This window comes from Patiria miniata, unplaced genomic scaffold, assembly GCF_015706575.1.
Source record: "Patiria miniata isolate m_02_andy unplaced genomic scaffold, ASM1570657v1 HiC_scaffold_5, whole genome shotgun sequence".
Lineage (NCBI taxonomy): Eukaryota > Metazoa > Echinodermata > Asteroidea > Valvatida > Asterinidae > Patiria > Patiria miniata.
Genome location: NW_024037072.1, coordinates 33,354,061 through 33,371,776, shown reverse-complemented (window position 1 = coordinate 33,371,776; position 17,716 = coordinate 33,354,061). Strand labels below are relative to the sequence as shown.

At 41.0% G+C, this 17,716-nt stretch overlaps 1 protein-coding gene across 1 annotated transcript; it reads left to right on the top strand.

Moving 5' to 3' along the window:
* Positions 1-790: 790 nt before the first annotated feature.
* Positions 791-9,409, top strand: LOC119741728 (protein max-like). The gene is made up of 4 exons (XM_038217600.1): positions 791-944; positions 6,489-6,596; positions 7,208-7,331; positions 8,986-9,409. The coding sequence occupies exons 1-4, from the start codon at positions 906-908 to the stop codon at positions 9,222-9,224; spliced, it is 510 nt and encodes a 169-aa protein (XP_038073528.1). The 5' UTR covers positions 791-905; the 3' UTR covers positions 9,225-9,409.
* Positions 9,410-17,716: the final 8,307 nt, after the last annotated feature.

Genomic DNA, 17,716 nt, shown 5'->3' with positions numbered 1-17,716 from the left:
GTTTCCCCCGTTCACTGCTCTTTCCCCTTTTACTTATAACTCATACGTTTAGGGATCTATTTAAAACAGTCGTCTTTAATCACACCTTTTTCGGGGTTGGGGTAGTGGGGGGGGGGGGGGGGCAGGGGTGTGCTGGGGGTGGACAGCCCCCGTGCGGGTTGCACCCCCCCCCCCCCGATCGGATCCGCCCTTATTATATACCATGCCATGCTACATGTGTGAGTGAAAACATGCCTGACTGTCACTTGCGGAAGGAGATGCAAGATTTTCATTCTTAATTCATCGCCGCTTTCACGAAAGGACGAATTTGTTGTAAAAAATATATAGCCTCATGTTTTTTACTATTTTTTTTACACACATCTAGCGACTAGTCAGCCATTATATATTACGTCCATCGTCGCATTGCGGGCATATAGCTGCATGTTTCGACACGATGTATTTTTCGCGAAAAATATTATAATCAACCACCCGTACGATGCAAGTCCGGACTTGACAGCTGACGTACGGACATGTACTGAAGAGATGTATCTCGCTCCGTCAATAAAAGATAGCGCCCTCATAGTCACTGCAGTGTACTGATTTGCATGAGATAATGTTGTTGACGATTAGGCCTTTTTCCCTGAACCTGCCGCTTGAACAAAGAAGTACCTATTTTTAACTGATGTTGTTTTTTCCGGATCTGTGACCAAAAACAGTATGAAAAACAACATTTATCTATTTTTGACCAACTTTAGGTATTGGAAACCGCTAGCAAACGAATTGTATTCTCTTAAATAAAGCGGATTGATATTGCTGTTGCTCCGCCCACTTCAGACACGTGGTTCTGCGCGTGGCGTTGAGCAGACGCCATATTGCAAGAAATTGACCGAGAAGCGACCGAAACACAGGCCAAAAATCCTTCAAAAATGAGTGACGATGAGCCCGATGTTGAGATCGAAAGCGATGTAAGCAGACATCAATATATACTTTATCAAGATATATTTGTTTCATTTCATTTGTGAATTGTGGTTCGTAAATAATCCTCCCAGAAGTGGAACGTTCGGTTCAGATGTTGAGAAATAGTACCGAGGATACATGCGTGGAATCATTATGTTTACATGTTGACAGCAGCGTGTTCATTGGTATGCATGTGCATGCGTGCCGTGTAATGCACGTACAGCCACAGCGACGTGTGTCTTGCACGCATGTGATGTGGTGTGGTGTTTACATGCGCACACACCGTCAGGTCAACACGTACACATGCATGACATGGGTTGGGTCTGGCCTTGGATTGTTGTGTCGTTCGACGTGTTTCAAATTGGATTCTTTTCAAAATCCCTTATGTTTGAAAACTTAAATTGGTTCTCTCTTACTTGCATGCATTACGTTTACAGTGTTAAGTACAATCTTGTTTCAAAACTTCACAATCACAAGATCTAATCTGCTGCCTGGACTTCTTAAGTTGTACAAAACAAATAAGTACAACATTGCCATTGGTACTTTTGGAATAGACCTTATTTATACATGTTATGCAGCCATCTTTAGAGGGCATCTTTTGTTATTTTAATTCGTAACAATGGATGCACAAAAGGTTCACTAGTGCATATCCCAGCAAAACAAAGCTATTGCCATAAGATGGGGAAAGAAGGTTGCATCCTGATGCCACTTTCTTTCACAAATGTTGAAGAGACATGAATCTGGGACTGAGAAACATTTCCAACTTTGTTAGAAAATATTTTGAAAATGCCCTGAGCTCTCCATAGACTTAGTACACAACCAAAGAAATGGCGTCTGGATGCTACATTCTTTCCTAAGATGGGTGCTACGGATAAGGTCTATTAAAAAAAGTTTGTAACTTTTAGCCTGTAGTGTCAGCATATTATGCGGGAGATGTGTAAAGTGATGATGCTTATATTTCATTATTGGGCCTAGGCGTATATTTTTGTTAATCCTCTGAAAAATTTAAACCAAAGCAAATCTCTGCAGGACATATATTTGCAATTTTAATACACTGCCTTTTTTAACTCTGCGTTTGTACTTGACATGTGAGATAAAAAAAATTGAGCATCTAGCATCTACGCTGGTACTCAGCAATGTCCACTTCTGGATGTTACATGTATTAGCCTTTCACCAAGGCCATCGTGGCTTAACTTGCCCGCATTAGACAAAGCGGCGAAGACGCGAAGCGACTGGAGCGGGAGACCACAGACGCGAGTGGCGAAGCCGCGAGGGCCTTTTCTAACTTGTCAAGAAATTCTTATGTTTTTCTTTACAATCTCGATTTTTGCTACCCCCAAAGGGTAGCAAAATTCCAACCAATCATCGGCCTTTTAGTGCGTGCGTGGCTACTACCCGGACGCATCGACGTGCCCAGATGCTTGCACAAAATTTAAGAACAAAAAATGCGGGTCTAGTTTTCCACGAGATCGTGACGGCGTAAATTTTACTTATAAAAGTATTTCAAGAAATTATTTGAGTGTATGAACTTGTTTTTCATCTGAACTTACAGTTATTTGCTCTTACGTTTTCCTTACTCACCCTTCTTTTAAACATGGAAGCGACTAGGCAAAATCCGCATTGTGATTGGTTTACCTTCAGCACTCTTCTTATTTGCATAAAAAAAACTATGAATAATTCAACAAAATCAAGTTGGGAAAGGCCTCGTGGCTTTGCCACTCGTGCGTGCTGACTAAATCTTTGCTCCAGTCGCTTCGGGCTTCGCAGCTCCGCCGCTCTAAGCCACGATGGCCTTGGAGAAAGGCTAGGATGTTATTAATGCTGAGGTGAAACTTAAGGTGCATATGAAGCAGGAGGAAGATTGTGCAAAAGAAGATGCATGTGTCATCATTTTTCCACTTTTCAGCCATGTGCACTTCGCATAGAATTGCCCATAATTATGACAAATTAAGTGACTGTTTTTGGACTCTGCAAACTTGAAATTGAGTTTATGCTTCCTTAGGATGCATTTTATGCACACATGAAGTAACTACTTTTACCATAGTTCTGTGGACCACACAACTGATAAACGATAGTTATTGTGGGGACCAAAAATGCTGTGGAGAAAGTTGGAAGTCCCCACAACTCGGTCCTAATTTCTCTAACAAAGTTTTATTTTAAAAGTCAAAAATGGTACACACAGGAGGTACAATGAACACTGCCATGCATTGTGTGATGTTTATCTTCATTTGACATGCAGATTATTTTGTATTCCAAAAATACACGCAAACTGGATCTATCCCATCAAATAGAAATACATTGGGTCCTACGTATGTAGTTAAGTTCATTGTGTTGACGGATTGATGTCATGAGGTGAGGCCCAGACAATCAAAAACTCGTGACAGCTTTTGAAGTGATTCCACAGTTCACCCATTTTTTTTCTTTACCTAGACATGTTGAAGCTTGGGTAAACAAGTTCAGAATGACTATTCACTTTAAAAGTCAGTCGTATGGATTGATAAAGTCGGTATCAATGTCAATTTGGTGTTAAAGAAAAGACCGAAATTGTTTTGTTGAAAATGTGACTGTATGAAAACTAAAGCAATAAAATCATTCAAAATTAATCTTTCCCTCCACTTTTTTTTGGGGGGGGGGGGGGGGGGGGGCGAGAGGTCAGTAGCTTTTTATGGTTTTTTGTTTTTTGGGGGGGAACCAACTCACTCTGGGGGAGCTGTTCAGAGATGCAGTTTTAAGCCCATTCCCCAAAATACAATTTTGCATATACCGGTATCGTCGCGTCGTGCAACAAGGTCGTATCTCTTAGCGTTTACGTGAAACGCAAGTTTTAGAATGTTAAAGGCCGTATCTCGCTTAAAATTACCCGGAGTTACACGCTAAGTCAATAGACGTCGAGATACGACGTTTTTGTACAGAGCGTATTTGCGTGAGATACGACTTTGTCGCAGAATCGAGTTACGACCTTGTTGCACTGACACGACGATATGTGTAAAAGGGCAGGGATATATTATCGGGGGGGGGGGGGGGTTTAGTCTGGGGGCTCAGGCGTTCACATCTGCAGAGCCACACTACAAACGTCTGATATCCAAGCATGCAAATTTATGCGACCCCGCACGCCAGCCAATCGGACTCGACTTTAGAAATTGTGATGTCATTTTGAGCAGAAATTCGGCCTAAGCTGTTGAGTAGTTAAGTGGCTGCCATGTTTTACACGGGTTACAGTCTTACAGCAGACCGATATAAGATGCCCGCCGAATGGTTAAAATCTGGAGGTCAAGACGTAGTCTTGTTTTGCATGTGGATAATTTCATCGCCGAATCAGTGCGAACATCATAGGCGTTTGTGTGCAAGCAGCTATTCCATAGACTGGGGTGGGGGGGGGGTGGTTGGATATCACCATGGGCGTCCCCAGCCCAAAAATATTTCTCTTTTTTTGGGGGGGGGACATGAACCTCAGCCACATCTCCCCATGTTTGCTGCCCATGGTTCCTCTTAAGTTCTGCTATTACTAAGTTCCCATTTGTTTCAGCCTCCGAAACAGTCCTCCCCCCCCCCTTAAAAAAAATGTGTGAGATAGGTTGAACAGTAGGCCCCCTTCTTTTTGTTAAGTGATGAGTCTTGTATAACAGTCGTGGAAAACCAGGACCAACCAACTCAGGAGGCCTAGCACTAACGAGGCACAGAACTCTGCGATTGCTGTACATGTGAAGGAATCTGGTCGATTGGTCGTCATGATCGTAGTTTCAGAACAGGAGACGTTGTGATTCTTGACAAATAGGAGCATTTGAACACAATTTTTTTTAAAAGCTTCTGGGAAAAAAATAGAACAACCATGACTGAATACGAAAAAAGGGAGCTAAGCTTCATTCTCACACATGGGGCCGGGCCGCTCAGGATATTACTAGTCGTCTAGGAATTTAGACAGTTATTTTATCCACTCCAAGCAGGTGACTGAGAATATACATCATCATACAAAGAGAGAATGCTAATAGAGTGGACTCAGATAACTTATGGGCGGAGGAACTGTTTCATCCTGGTGGGGGGAAGGGGGAGAGACTGGAAAGAACTGTGCATGTAACTGTTCAGCAAAGTGTGTATTTTTACTGTTTGTTTTGTATCTGTGTACTTTAATACCATACATGTTTTCCCAGCTCCATTCCCCTCAACCCGTCCCTATTACTCCCTCCCTTCCTATGCCCTTTCATGATGGTTATTCTTTAAATCTCTGTGTAATTTTATTTTTTATGTAACTATTCTGCAATTCCGCTGCTGGCAGCGATAGAATAGAACAATAAACCATTAATAATAATAATAATAATAATTGTATAGAGTACCAAAGTGTGACGTCAACTGTCATTGTTCTGGTTCACTCTGGTTCGCGCGCTGATCATCTTCACACACTTAAAGGGAAAATACAACATTTGCAAACATCAAAAAATAAAACTACCAAATCATTTTGAAATACCTTGCTGGACTGTTAGTGAATGACAGTGTAAAGCATCCTGTAAAATCATGGCACCTGGTATACTGTCATTTTCAAGAAAAGTGGTATTTTTGTATCAATTTCCAACACTGATCGGCCGATTAGCGTTGGAAAAAAACTGGCTTTTTTTTCAAATACTGGCCCCAATTGACCATCGCACTTGTTTGCAATCGGTTACAAACCTATGAACGGGTACGAGCCAGCTAGACTGGTTCCCTGACCTTACAATTCCCTAATGTATGTAAACTGCTCTGTTTCTTCTTATATGGAGTCAGGGAACCAGACTACAGGAAAATGATTGTTTTTCTTGGTTTTTATAGCATTTTCGAACTCAAAACCTCAAAAAAGTCAGTGTAACTATATTTGCTATATATTTCCAACCCCCAATTCCATCCATTTCTGAAAATTACAGCAAAAGCAAATGATGTATATTCCCTTTAAGCTGTGAGCGTGGAACAGAATACGCAGCGCACTTCGGTACTCCGTTGATATTAAATTGCTCTGTACATCCATGAATTCACAGCCAATCACGACAGTGTCATTTTCCGTACCAAAGAGAATAAATCAAAAGACCAATTTATTAATCTTTGCAAATGAACAAAATTGTAAGGTTTTTTTTCAGGATGGTACTGCTCATTTGAGTGCATTGCATTGCTCAGGTTTAGTTTGGAACAAAATTTTTATGTGTTTTTTTATGTTGAGGGATACTCTTGATATTCGTACTCAATTTGGTTGTAATAACCACCCCGCCCCCCCAGGCACATGTATGCTTGATGACACCGCTGGACCCAAGTAATATATAAACCTTTATCATGCTGCTACCATATCGGTCATACTCCCTGTATCACGTAGCACTACTGAATGGTATTTTTAATTATTTTTTTTGCAAAAAGGAACCAGACTATTTTTCCTTCCAGCCTCGCTTTGGTTACGTTGATTTGAATGGGGGAAAAAATCAAGATGGCCGCAACTTGATAATGGTCTATTGCAGTTGAGCTTAGTGCCTATTCAGACAGGAAAAAAAAATCTGAATAGTGCTGAACCTTTTTGACTTTCCCTTCTCTCTCCTCAGGCAGAGAAGCGAGCCCACCACAACGCTCTGGAACGCAAGCGACGAGATCACATCAAAGACAGCTTCAACTCTCTGAGGGATGCCGTGCCCAACCTGGAAGGGGAAAAGGTGATGTCAAGGGGTCCACTTTGCACTTTGCTGTAACGCTAAGCAGGAGTAAAACCCAGCCAAGAACCAATTTCAAATATCGCCCCCAATTTACCAAATTTAGTTAGTCCACATTTTGTTTGCAATTGGTTACACATCCATGAAACGGGTGCAAGATAGTCTGGTTCCCTGACCTAACAATTCCCCGACATCCATAAATTGCTTTGTTTCGTCTCAAGTAGGGTCAGGGAACTAGACTACAAGGACAGCATTTTTTTCTTGGTTTTTCCAGCATCTATGAACTCAAAACTTTTAACAGGTCAGTGTAACAATATTTACTATAAAATAAAAATAATAACCTCCAAATCCTTCCATTTCTTGAAAATTACAGCAAAAGCATATGTTGTATAGGAGAAATGGCCCATGTGTTCATCAAATCCGAAAATGTTTAATGAGTGTCTTAACTGAAAAATTTCATTCAACAATTGCCCTCAAAAATTTGATCACTATCCGTTTCCAGTGAGTGACTTGCTAGACCTTGGTGTAAAAATGAAAACTACAGTCCTCTCATTTTATTTATGGTACCTTTTTTATTCATGAACCAATGTCCTCAATTCTGGATTTTTTTGCAGGCGTCCAGAGCCCAGATTTTGAACAAAGCCACAGAGTACATCGAGTTTATGAGAAGGAAGAACAACTCGCACCAGTCAGACATTGACGGACTGAAGAGGCAGAACCTGCAACTGGATCAGCAGAGTAAGTTGGGAGAAATTGTCCTGGAACTAGGAGTGGAAAATTCTTCCAGTTCTATTTGTTGGAAAAAAACTACTACCCTAAGTCCATGCTTACAAGTATCTCCCTTCATAAGATGGAATTTTGCGTTGGGTGATGTTAATCAAACTAGGTTTTGCCCTTCACCAATGTATAACACTGTTTACTCAGTGTGTTACCTCCCGAGTGAAAGTTGGAAAAAATCACTCGGTCGGGACTCGAACCCACGACCTCCTGCTTTCTAGTGCAGACGTCTTACCACTCGACCACTGAGCTAACGGGATCGGTTGGCTGGTTCGAATCTGATGTACATAGCAGCGGGTACTGCATAACTATTCAAAAGATGGAATTTTGTGTCAGGGTGACGTTAATTGAATTTTTGGTGTCGGCATGTTTTATGGTTTTTGGGAACCTTTTTGGCTTTTTTATGCTATTTTCATCTCAGTGCCTTTTGGGCTCGTTATTTTTACACCGTTTACAATAGAAATGTTTCAGTTTTTCAGTTTAATTCATGTCACACGCTATTTCACCCCAACCCTTCCGGATACTTCAGAGTCCACCAGATGGATTTTTGAAGGTTTGAGGAAGGCAGAGCTCAGGCTAATAATAACAGGGCTTGATTACCATTGAAAGTTTGAGTCCAAACGAAGTGCCAGTATGTTTCTGTATAGAGTTAGACTTAAAGGATTCAGGATGAAGAACTCCACTGAACTTCTGTGGACTTCCACTGACAAAATGTTGCACCAAAGAAGGCTTAAGTATAAGGCCTCGCAAAATTTGTACAAATATAGGTTGCCCTTTCGGGCTGGGGTGCTTGAAATCTGGTTGCTAGAATTTCATTTTCAGTTGCCCAATAAAGAACTTTCAATATTGCCTCAAACTGAAGGCCAAATCCTAATAATGTTCATAATAATGCTGCTTACCTAAAGTGACTCGGGCATGTCAGGGCTCTCAAAATTGGTAGTCCGACCTCCTGGGACAACCACAATATTTTGTACTTGGATGCTGCGCTATTGCCATTTTGCAAGCGTGCGTGGCTGGCCGTGACCAACTGTGTGTGTGTGTGTACGGTACACTCGCTCTGCGCCACGCTGGTACATGGTGTACAGTGGTTCGGTCATAGTTGGAAACACATGTACACACAGGATTGCGTTCGCTGCCTACACACATTAGGTACGCGCAACATTACTGCAGGACCGTACGTACAGATTGAGATTGACCGCTGTTGTGTTTTGGCTGGTACCCGTTATTGTTTTATGCGTAGATTACCAACATCAATTGGCGATAGCACAGCAGCTGAGTACAAAATGGCGATATTATGATCATTGTTCGACAAAGTGCACATGTATGGGATTCTGGAACTTTTGAAAAATCCTATGAACTAAAATAAAGTGTAAAAATGTGTGAGTATTGGTGAAAACAAGTGGTTGCCCGTCGGGCTGGCAACCTGGAACTTTTGGTTGTCCGACAAAATATTTTGGTTGTCCAATGAAATTACAGTGTCTAAGACACGATATAACAAATAAGTTTATATTCTTTGAGGCACATTCTTGGCTGATCTAGAGACACAGTCTGTGAGTGCAGTGTTACATTTGCAACTAGGTGTTAACCCTCCCTGCACTCCTCTCCTTCCCTGCAGTTCGTCAACTTGAGAAGAGCCCAGGTGACCCGCTGGTGGTCAGCAACGGTCTGGCACTCCTCAGCAACCCCAAAGGTCCCGCCATCTCAGCCTTTGACGAGGAGTCCGACTCGGACTCCGATTCCTCCGAGGAGAGGTCCCACATCCCGCCCAAGAGGTTAAAAATGGGCGACGGCTCGTCCCACGAAGGGTCTGCTTCCATTTCTAGTGTGATCAAATTGCCAGTAAATAAGACATGATCTAGAGGAATTTGTATATATATATGAAACTTATGTCAGAAAGAGAGTGTGCATATATTTTGTCGCTGCCGTACCCCGCTTTCCTTGTCTCGCGTCTCGCCCCGATGACAAATCCTCATCATTAAGTGTGCAGTTGAGCCACCTGACAAGAAATCTATTTTGTAAGTTTATGTGGTTCCAAAAAACAAAAGAAATTTGTTGTCACGTGGTGCAACCGTAAACTTACTCTCCTTGCTGACCGTCACATTTTATCTAACAAATCATCATATTGTGTAGGACAGATCAATCCAGGCACCCTAACACTTCTTTCACTTCTATCTTCTTCCTAAGACGCACCGTTGGAAAGGCCTTCTTTCGTTGATTTCTTCAAAATGACAGCTTGCCAGAAAGAATAATTTCACAGGGAGTTTAGTCCCCTTACTATCTTTCAACCAAGCATGTTTTTCAACAATAATTACGCCAGTTACTTTTTGGATAGCTGCAAATGATGGACTCTGGCTTTAAGTGGGATAAATCTACAAACAGCCTTGTACAATTAACCCCATTGTCAGCTTGGAGTTGATAAGTTAAGAAACTTAAGTTCAGAAAAACAAGACCAGTAATATTTAAACTCGTAAAAAAATTCAAATTGCTGGATGAGAGTAAATCAAATTTCAAAACGTTTCAAGGAAGGCGTGGGTACAAAACACTCTCCAACTTTACTTGTCAGTTTTGGATTTTATTGTACTTTTTGTCATTCTTTGAGAACTTGGAAAAGTGTGGAGTATTTCCTAGGTGTGTATGTGCCTAGTTGTCTGGACTTCTTTGTAGAGAAGGATCGTCCTGAACAGAGGCTAATTAGTCAACTTTTTCTTGGTGTGTATTTTGTACATGTTCTGCATTTATTTTGTGGCCATACTCACTCACACTCAGTACAGGGTGATAAAAAAAAACAACGAAACCCAAATGTCTGAACTATTGTTTTAGTGAAGCTCAGCATGTAGCACTTTCAAAATCTAGCATATGAAAGCCCAATCCATAAGCTTTCTTTTAGTACAAGAATCATTCAAATCACTCATGTACTTTTCAACTTAAGGAATTTTAAACACAACCACCGTTTTAAAGTTCTGTCCACAGATCACAAAAAAAGGTGTGCGTTCTTTCAGCAAAACGAAAACAATTCACACACATCCCCATGTGATTTGTTTTCGTTTCACTGAAAGAACACTGAACTTTTTTGTGATCTGTGGACAGAACCTTAAAACAGTGGTTGTGTTTAAAATGCTGTAACTTGTTAAGTACATGAGTGATTTGAGTGATTCTTGTACTAAAAGAAAGCTTCTGAATGGGGGTTTCATAACCTAGAACTTGAAAGTGCTACATGCAGAACTTTACTAAAACAATGCTCCCGACATTTGGTTTTATTTATTTTTACTCACCCTGCACAAGCCTTCCAGGCTGTTGATACTGGAAACAACACTGCTCTGACAAAATGAACTAGCACCTCAATTTTGAGCTGTCACCTGCAGTGTTCAGTTCCTTTGATAACTTTGACGAAGCACATCTGGTTTGTTTGTTTTTTGGTTGAACAAATCTGGCGTCATGGCATAATTTCACCACCTGCTTTCAAGTCAGTTTCTGGGATATTTCGATGCAAGTCTCAGACACTGACAAGGTAGTCTTGATCCGAGACTGAACTAAGATTGTCTACCCCAATGCAGCCAGACCCTGACACATGGCATGCATGAGTAAGCCAAATCTGACATTAAGGGCAAGAACAAGATGAACCCAATCCTGTCTTTGTTGGCCAATGGAGCCCTCTGTCTCCAGTCCAACGTTGATATATTTAAGCATGCAAATTTATGCAACCCCGCGCGCCAGCCAATCGGAGTCGACTTTACAAACTGTGATGTGATTTTGATCAGAAATGTGGACTAAGCTGTCGATTGGTCTGTTTGGATACCATGTTTCATCGTGGGCGTGAAGTTAACGTGCAAGAGGGTAATCGCCTTATGCGCGTTATTAAAACATTATGTGATCATCATTCGAAGCCACAGGAAGTTTGCCCATCGCGTAACATATCGTTACAGGCCACATGACATATCGTTACAAGCCGCATGGCACAGCCTATTTTTTCTAACGCAATTCACAACATAAAAGCATAATAGATGTGTCTAGGTTTTGTTAGATGTACACATGTATATGACAATGGGTTACCGAAGACCCGATAAAGAAGACGCCCGCTGAATGGTCAGAATCTCGAGGTCAAGACCCAGTTTTGTTTTGCATAATCAATTACCCAATCTGCTTGCATATCATAGACCGGTGCTGTGCAAGGGGATATTCCATAGACTAACTAATGGAGTGCACATGATGTATGCTAGGAATTTCTCTCATCCGATTAGCAAAGTTGCGAAGACGGGATTGGATTCATCTTGTTGATAGTGCCTTCCATCTACACGGTGGCAGGATCAGGCTTGCAAATGGCTGGCCTACAGGCATGCAACTTTTCCTCGGATCCGCTGATTTCCTCGTTTTTACTTCTCATGCATGCCATTACAAATTGAAAAACACTGTACAAAGTCTTGTTATTGAAAAACACTGTACGAAGGCTTGTGTGGTTTGAAATTATTTCCTTGTTTTTTTTTAATTCCCAGTTGCATGCCTGCTGGCCGTTAGGGGAACAAAATCAGAATCCAGGCTTGGATCAAGACTACTGACAAGGGGGGGGGGGGGGGAATTGACTTCCAGTTCAGTCACTTTGCATAAGTTAAGAAACTTGAGGGTTTTCATTTTATTGAGACAAAATTATAGGTGTTCTTGTTTCTGTTTGTCTTGTGTAAATATTATGTTAATGTGTGTAACTTGTGGCGGATGAATATTTTTGTAATAAACTTGCACTGGAAGGGGGAGTGGCTTCACCGAGTGGGGGAGTAGTCCCTTATGACCTTTGACATTTAACCTCATTTCTTCTGAACAGTTTTCCTTTCTCAGAAACTTGTCCACTCGCAAAGATGGTTTGAATTTTACTATCGAACTTTTGATTCTAAATTTCCTTGCAAGTCATCACTGGCAATACACTTCTTAACGTTGTCATAACAAATTATTTATTAGGGGCACCGTTTTGCCATTTTATACCAAACACTTTGAACATTCACTGGGATGGAGGTTAGATAGGAAAAAGCTGCAGCGATATTTCTAATGTATTTCATGCATTGAACTGCTAAAACTGACAGAAAGAAAAGCTACCCTTGCTGCCAATTCTGCAGCTTTATTGGTTAACTATTCCTAACAGATGGCAACACAAATCCATATGTTTTTATATCTTCTATTCCTGTGAGGGTGCAAGCACAGCTGGGGTTCACGCCTTTCTGTACCCGTTTTGTATTTTGTAGGCATAAAGAAACTCACAAGCTGCAACAGAGCGCAATTAATGAGATAAACATCAATCCAAATTTTCATTTTTCGTATAAACATAAAACTGAAAAAAAAAGTTGGAATTTAAACCCCGGGGGCTAAGTTTGGGGTCAACTGGCACTCCAGTCTAGTCTCGATAGTTTTACTTCGATAAAGATATCTGCATTTTTTTTCTATTTTTTTTTCGTTTGGGCAATTAATGGAGTATGCAAGTAGTTCATGTAGGAAGGGACACAGGCCAGGAGAATTATGCACATGCGGCTTCTTTAATGTGGAAATTTCCGTTTGCCACTTTTTTCTGTAATACACTGAAACAAGGATGTGTGTCTCGTATGTTTATATTTGCAAAGAGCACCCAGCATAAAATATATTTATGTTTTATCGTGTCAAAGATACTATAATTTCAATGGTCTAGGGCCAAGTTCGCGCAAGGTCTATAGTTGACCAATGGTTAACTAACGTTTGCCCGAACTCTGTCTAGTCGACGGTGGTTGACTACGCTAGTCGACTATTTGGAACCAGCCTACTGTGGTTGGTTGCTTCGCTGGTAACCAATAGCCGCGCGCATTCATAACGCTAGCAGAGAGCCAGGATTCAGACATTTTGCGATGACATTTTGACCAGTTGACTAGAGACGTTCGCACGTTGCTATCAGTGCGCAGGCGTAAGGTACGTCACAAATCAACCACTAGTCGACTAATGGTCCTTGCCCGAACGTGGCCTAGATCGGCCACATGCCCAGTCCATAAACATTACTGTTTACTTCATATACACTAGTGCTGCATACAAATTATCTCATATACAACGTGTTACATTTGCACGCACGTGAAGGGTGCCTGTGTAGGGACCGGCGTGCAACAGATGCAATCTCAAATCTGACGAGAAAGCTCACAGTGATTAAAAGCTTACGCTGCAGTGATTTAATTTATTTCTTGAATAGTAAGTTAAAAGCTTTCATCTTTTTGAATAATGGCACGATATAAAAACAAATTGTTGACTGCTGAATTGTGGGATATGCCATTTGTGACTCTCGTATGTGACTACCCAAGGGCGGATCCAGGGGGGGGGGCCAAAGGGGGCCATGGCCCCCCCCCCCCCCCAAAACGAAACCAATTTTTTTTTTTTTTTTATGTGACATCGCAATAAAGGCAGGCAATGAGTACACCACCATCTTTTCCTCAAAAAAACATTGGTTAAAGTGGTCAGAAATTGCCTCAGATCGCACCACAGAGCATCTAGAATCCCAAAAATTTTCGGGGCCCTTAAGCGGGCCCCGAACCTCACGCCGTAATTTTTTTTACCCACTTTTTTGGGGACCAAAATTTTTTTTGGCCCCCCAAAAATTGTGTTCTGGATCCGCCCTTGTGACTACCTTGGGTCGCATAGCATCCTTGGCCTCGGGTCCTAGTAGTCAGGCAGATTGGTGCACAATCTGATGGAATTGTTCTTTGAATTTGACACACAGTGATAGTCAGGCATGCAACTTTTCCTCGGATCAGCTGATTTCCTCATTTTTCACCTCAGACTTTTGCCATTTAAAATTAAAAAACACTGTACAAAGTGCTGTAAAGATTGGTATTTCCTCGTTTTTTTGTTAATTCCATGTTGCATGCCTGAATAGTATGTCATGGGAAAGACATTTGGCTATAGGGCCATCGCAGAATTGTCCTTTGAACAAATATGGGTAGAATAACATGAAATGGCAGCCATTTTGAAAAATTTGAAAATTGCTTGTTATTCTACCAACCAGTATATTTTTTCAAAGTACAAAGCTGCGATGGCCCTATAGCCAAATATCTTTCCCATGACATAATCTGACTCAGACTGTGTGCCAAATTCCATTCTTTTATCATCAAATGAGCAATCCCATCACCAATCTGCTGTTCTATAGGCGCCCTTCGGGTGTTAAAAACGCCATATTGCAGCAGTCAACTAGTCGGAGTACCTAAAGACTCTACGAATCGCCTTTTTTAACATGTGGACATGGTCGGGCAATCTGTCCAAATGTTAAAAAAAGGCGATTTGTAGAGTCCTAGTTACTCGGACTAGCAGTCAACAATTGTTATGAACATACAGTTGGCAGTTGGTTGTGTAGATGACTTTTGCACAAACTAGTAGCACTTGGCAACTACATGTAGTGACAACACCTGGAATCAAGCAATAGTCCAAATAAACTTGAGTCAGGTTTTATAAACCATAAACATATTATTTTTGTCATTAAACTTCCTAAGTTTCCAAATAAATTAATTTCAGATCATTCTGGTAATTCCAACTGCAGAGCAGAACATTGTGTTTAAAAGTTCAGAGGAGGGCAGTAAAATGCATTGGTATTTCAGTTTGTATGTATTGTACATTTCAGATATGTGTTTAGGTTATTTACCGTTTGAAATCCTTCATGTTTTTTTTAATCATGAGCCGGGTTATTCAGGTACGACCTTGCTCCTTTTTGCGATGGACTTATTGAACAGAAGGTAAAGAAATAAAAGGAAAACATTGGACTATGTGTATGTACATTTCAGCCGAGTCCGAGTGATTTATTTCTTCTGTGGTATTTTTCAATTTCCCTCTTTTTTTTAGACATTAATGTACGGTTTGAAGGTTTGTTCATAGTTCAGACAAATGGATAAGCAGAGTGAATTTGATGCCACAAAACATTTCAACATACTCTTCCAGAGAAATTCAGTTGACGTATTTATAAGAAAGACCATTTCTCCCAAAGTTCCCCCCCCCCCCATCCGAATTGTCGTATGCTTTGGCTGTTTTTCCCCCTAACATTGAGCAGGAATGTTGGTTAAGCAGCCATTCTATAACATGAATTTTAGTCCGAGGTCAATACTTAAAAAGGTGTGGGTAAACATAATTTTGTACAAAAAAAGGGTTATTTTTTAATCAGTCACCACGACAACTACTGACATCTCACAGTGTTGATTTTGGTGCCATATTGACCCCTGAAAAAATTTGAAAAAGTTTGAAAAAGTCACCAAATTTCATGCAAATCTGCAAAATCATTTTAGAGATGCTACAACAGGTTTCAAGGGGGAAGCACTATACGTCGACAGTGCCCATTTTGCCTGTTGTACCTAAACATTCTAGGCAATTTCCTTCCCTTGTACCCATCAGGCTAATGGGAGATGGTACAGTTCCAAGTAGAGGGGCCTCGTAGCCGAGCGGTTAGAGCGTGGAGCTACGGAGTGGAAGGTTGGCGGTTCGAATCCCATTCGAACCAAAAACTGGAAAACTCTCCCTGACGACCCAACAGTAAAATGGGTACCTGATTCGTTCAGGGAAGGTAAGACAGCGAGAGGAGAGGACTGGGCCCCGCCACTCATATGCCACGCCCAAGACACAGTGGACCTCTAACATCCCACTGCCCCTACGGCCAGTAATGGCTATGGGATCTTTACCTTTACTTTTTACAGTTCCAAGAACATACATGGCAGTTAGTTTTAATGCCTACTCAGTTATTAGTTATTTATTTTTTTACTTTGGCAGTTTTACTGGCAGCTTGTATGTCAAGTCTGCCAACTGACCTCTTGGTCTTGCTGAAACACTTTCCTCTTACTTATAACTGACCACATTAACAGTATTACAATTCTTTAATAATGCACTTAAATTAACATTCCACAGCAAAGGTCAATGTTTCTTAACGCCCTCATTCGGCTCAATGCAAAATACAAAAGTTCATACAATGTACACAAAAGTTCACTGACAAAATAAAAACAACCTTTCTGAAAGTGTTGTTCTAAAGATTCATTTTTGTGCGTGATTGGCTCAAATGAATGAAAGTCAACAATCAACATCATTAAGTGCTTACTATAAAACAATTGCTTGTTACCAGCTAATTCCAGAGTAGTCTCTTTTCTTTTGTTGTCCAGCTGAGTCCCATGTTCATTTCAAAGAAGCATTTCTCTCTTGGAAATACTCAATCTTGGCCTTGTCATGCAGACCAATCTAGACACCAATCATAAACACTCACAGAGAGACCCAGTTATGGCGGAAGCACAGTACAAGCTATGGACTCGTGCAAAAGTACGTACCAACTCAACAATTATAAAGCAAAAGCTGGATGAGACCATGAATTGATAGGGACTTTCAAAAGCACTGCCGACGTGCATGACACTCATGACAAGGGTTCGAGCTAATGTGTGTCGGCTTGGGCTGACCAGTCCAAACCAACCCGAAACATTGCAGATATAATCCGAAACCGATCTGAACTCCCCTAATCTGACCCTACCCGACAAAAATTCAAGCAAAAGCCGACCCGAAACCAAACCGACCCAAACCGAACTGAATATCTGGTTTAGGCAACTGTGTCCACTTTGTGTTCCTGAACTTGCCCGCTTTTTCAGGTTAAAGCTATAGTCCATCATTTGTAATTTGTGCATTTTGTTCATTTGAAGCAACAAAAGAGTTCAAAATCTAATAAAGGATACTAAGCAACTAACCTGATAAAGTTTCAGCTAAGCTTCAGCTGTACATTCCGAGAAAAACCAGCATTCTAAGATCTCAATTTCAAATCAAAAGTTACTGAATCATGTTTTGAATTGCAGCTATACGCGACGTCGCGCACTGATCCGACGAATTATAACAACCGCGCGCGCGTGTGCGTCGTTCCAATACTTGCGCGCGCTGCGCTGAATAACAAAACGAACTACTAATTTAAATTTTCCTACGGTGCTTCTTCAGAATCACCGTTGGAAATGCCTTCTTTCGTTGATTACTTCAAAATGACAGCTTCCCAGAAAGAATAATTTCACAGGGAGTTTAGTTCCCTTACTATCTTTCAACTAAGTATGTTTTTCAACAATAATTACGCCAGTTACTTTTCGGATGGCTGCAAATGATGGACTATAGCTTTAAACCTGAAGAACTTTATTGAATCAAACCTATTCAGGTAGTCGCAATTAATGTAATAAAACCTACACATATACATTTCCAACATAAAAAAAAAACAATTTAAACTCCAGAAATATGTGTAGATAATGGAATCTTAGTGGAAAAGGACGAGGTGTGGTCATGCGACAGCAACTTTTACTAGGCAAAAACAAAGCACTCAATGCCAACGCTGGACGTGTAACACTTGAAATATTGTTTTA

Excerpts from the sequence above, each read along its gene's own strand:
- LOC119741728 (XM_038217600.1), top strand. The coding sequence starts at position 906 with ATGAGTGACGATGAGCCCGATGTTGAGATCGAAAGCGAT. Across the intron at positions 945-6,488 it reads ATGTTGAGATCGAAAGCGAT|GCAGAGAAGCGAGCCCACCA; the intron begins GTAAGCAGACAT and ends CTCTCTCCTCAG. Across the intron at positions 6,597-7,207 it reads CCAACCTGGAAGGGGAAAAG|GCGTCCAGAGCCCAGATTTT; the intron begins GTGATGTCAAGG and ends ATTTTTTTGCAG.